Below are 3,406 nucleotides of genomic sequence, written 5' to 3'. Positions count from 1 at the left end.
AAGCATGGCTTACTGTCAGCTGTGGATCTACAAATCATAAGCTGCCTCGAGCGCGTGGCAGGCGCAGGGAAAGCTGAGAGCTGAGGGCACATGCTCATCGTCCTGGGTTAGAAAAGTGCAAGACTAGTGCTGTGTTGCTGTACTATTGGGTTATGGAAGAATGTAATAAAAGCAAAGTTATTAGAAATGTAAAGAAATGCATGTTCATAGAGCAAAAGCATAGACTAGAGGAAAGCATAAAGAACAGAAACAAAAACAAAGGGTATACCAATCTAACAAAGATTTCCACGTTGTAAAAAATCTTTTCTTGGGTTCCTCTCCCCACCGTGGCCACGGCGTGGGAAGAACAGCGACCGGCCGCGATGGCTGACGAGATTGCCAAGGCTCAAGTGGCCCAGCCCGGTGGCAACACGATCTTTGGCAAGATCATCCGCAAAGAAATCCCGGCCAAGATCATTTTCGAGGACGATCGGTGTCTTGCTTTTTATGACATTTCCCCTCAAGCACCAACACACTTTCTAGTGATACCCAAGAAGCACATATCTCAGATTTCTGTGGCAGATGATGATGATGAAAGTCTTCTAGGACATTTAATGATTGTTGGCAAGAAATGTGCTGCGGATCTGGGCCTGAAGCATGGGTATCGGATGGTGGTGAATGAAGGTGCAGACCAGGGGCAGTCTGTCTATCATATTCACCTCCACATCCTTGGAGGTCGGCAGACGAACTGGCCTCCTAGTTAAGCAGGTTGGGGATAAGTATCCTTCTCTAGGTAGTTAACAAGCTCCAGTAATTTCAACAATACACATAGTTTTGCCTGTGTAGGGAGAGATTGAAGAGATTAATGCCTAATAAAAGACATTGTTGCACGTCTCTGAAAAAAAATCTTTTCTTGTTTTTGAATTTTTAATTATGTGGGGCAGATATATGTCTGCGTATAGGCATGTGCCTGTGAGCGTGAGTGCCCAAGGAGACCCCACGTATTGAATCTCTTGGAGCTTAAGTTACAAGTGCTCGTGAGCCACCCAGTATGGATACTGGAGGCTGAGCCAGGTCCTCTGCCGAAGCAGTGCATGCTCTTCAGCACCAAGCCATGTCGCTAGCCTGTGCAACAGTAGGTAAGATAGTACCCATGCTCTTCACCACCGAGCCATGTCCCCAGCCTGTGTAACAGTAGGTAAGATAGTACCCATGCTCTTCACCACCGAGCCATGTCCCCAGCCTGTGTAACAGTAGGTAAGATAGTACCCATGCTCTTCACCACCGAGCCATGTCCCCAGCCTATGCAACAGTAGGTAAGATAGTACCCATGCTCTTGCAGGAACACTGGTGGAAAGAATGAAAGTTGTGGGGTTTTTGTTTTCTGTCGTTTGTTTCTTTGTTTGTTGTTTTACTGGGGTGTTTGTTTGTTTGTTTTGATCAAAACCAAGAGAAAACCATAAAAGAGAAGACTAGAGATCACACCATTAACACTTTTAAAATCCTAGGGAATGTATGCAACATGATGCAAAATGTTGATTTATATTTATGACCTTCACAATAGGTATAGGAAGTGAACAATAGAATAGCAATATGACTCAAAACAAAGGTGAAAGCCACAGGAACAAGCTCATTATCCTGGGTTAGAAATATATAAAAAAAAAAAAAAAACCGCACTGCCTGTTGGGCTATGGAACAATATAAATAAAAGTAGAGTTATTGGAAACATAAAAAAATTTTATTCATAGAGCAAAAAATAAATATTTACTTCTCTAGTCAAATGTGGGAATTTAGTGCTGTAAGGGTAAATTAAGTAAATAATTAAAAGACAGATTTTATTATCAAAAATTGGGGGCAGAGGCTGGAGAGCTTTCTCAGCAGTTACTTGTTGCTCTTGCAAAAGAGTGGGATGAATTCCCAGAGCCACCATGGGACACCTTACACCTGCCTGTAACTCAAGTTTCAGGGGCACTTGCTGCCTGCCCTCTTCTGCCTCTGTGGACATCTACACACACATGTACACACACACACACACACACACACACACACACACACACACACACATTTTTTTTTTTTTTTTTTTGAGCTGAGGACCCAACCCAGGGCCTTTATGATGCTAGGCAAGCACTCTACCACTGAGCTAAATCCCAACCCCACACACACACTTTTTAAAAGACAATTTTAAACTGGGGAAAGTATAATGTAAAGGTAATGACCTTCACATTCCATTCTGGAGAGCCAATTAGTGCTTCTTACAATGGACGAATCAAGAAACGAAACATCAGGGAAGCGTGTACAGACCTCCAAAGACTTAAAAACACAGAGAGAAGGCCGGTACACAGCAAGGCAAGAGACAGATAGGTCAAAGGCTTGAGGAAGGACTCCCATTTCTGTTTGCAAAAAACTCCACTGTGTTATTCATTTTTTTTCAAGCTATAGAAATTTCCTTTTTATATTGAAATTATTATGTAGATTTTCTGATGATGAAAACCCAAATGAGTCTCCAAATTAGTAGTGGTTTGCAACAGTGTCTAACTACAGCATGATGGAACCGAAAATGAATAAAGTGTGTGTGTGTGTGTGTGTGTGTGTGTGTGTGTGTGTGTGTGTGTGTTTTACTTACATCTGTCCATATACAGGTGCATGTGCCCATGCAAGGCCAGTTGTCAATGCTAGGTGTCTTCCTTAATCACTCTTACCTTATTTTTTGATAAAGGATCTTACTACCTGAGTTCAGAGACTAGATAGACTAGACAGCAAGTTCCTAGAATCCCCCTGTTTCTGTCACCCTGTAAAAGGGATCACAGTCACCCACTGTCATTGCCCAACTTCCCCATGGATACTGGGGATCTGAACTCACATGGGGATCAGGCCCCCATGCACTCACAGAAGTATTTTATTCATGGAGCTATCGTCTCAGCCCCTAAAATGTTTATTAAACAATAAAGAAAACTAAGTATTTTTAATTATTAAAATACTATCTTAGGTAAATTATTGGTGGAAAATCCTAACTGTAATTACAGCATACTTGAAGCAAAGAAGTGCAGGCTGACAGGAACCAGATGTAGATCTCTCCTGAGAGACACAGCCAGAATACAACAAATACATAGGCGAATGCCAGCAGCAAACCACTGAACTGAGAATAGGACCCCCATTGACGGAATCAGAGAAAGGACTGAAAGAGCTTGTAGGGGCTCGAGACCCCATATGAACAACAATGCCAACCAACCAGAGCTTCCAGGGACTAAGCCACTACCCAAAGACTATACATGGATTGACCCTGGCTCCAACCTCATAGGTAGCAATGAATAGCCTAGTAAGAACACCAGTGGAAGGGGAAGCCCTTGGTCCTGCCAAGACTGAACCCCCAATGAACATGATTGTTGGGGGAGGGTGGAAATGGGGGGAGGATGGGGAGGGGAAGCCC

At 43.1% G+C, this 3,406-nt stretch overlaps 1 protein-coding gene across 1 annotated transcript; it reads left to right on the top strand.

Moving 5' to 3' along the window:
* The first annotated feature begins 316 nt into the window (after positions 1-316).
* On the top strand, positions 317-743 carry LOC116898321 (histidine triad nucleotide-binding protein 1-like). Its single transcript, XM_032899673.1, has one exon. It carries the CDS (start codon positions 363-365, stop codon positions 741-743), a length of 381 nt encoding a protein of 126 aa, XP_032755564.1. The 5' UTR covers positions 317-362.
* Positions 744-3,406: the final 2,663 nt, after the last annotated feature.

Source organism: Rattus rattus, chromosome 1 (genome assembly GCF_011064425.1).
Source record: "Rattus rattus isolate New Zealand chromosome 1, Rrattus_CSIRO_v1, whole genome shotgun sequence".
Taxonomy (NCBI): Eukaryota; Metazoa; Chordata; class Mammalia; order Rodentia; family Muridae; genus Rattus; species Rattus rattus.
This window is presented reverse-complemented; position numbering and strand designations above follow the sequence as displayed.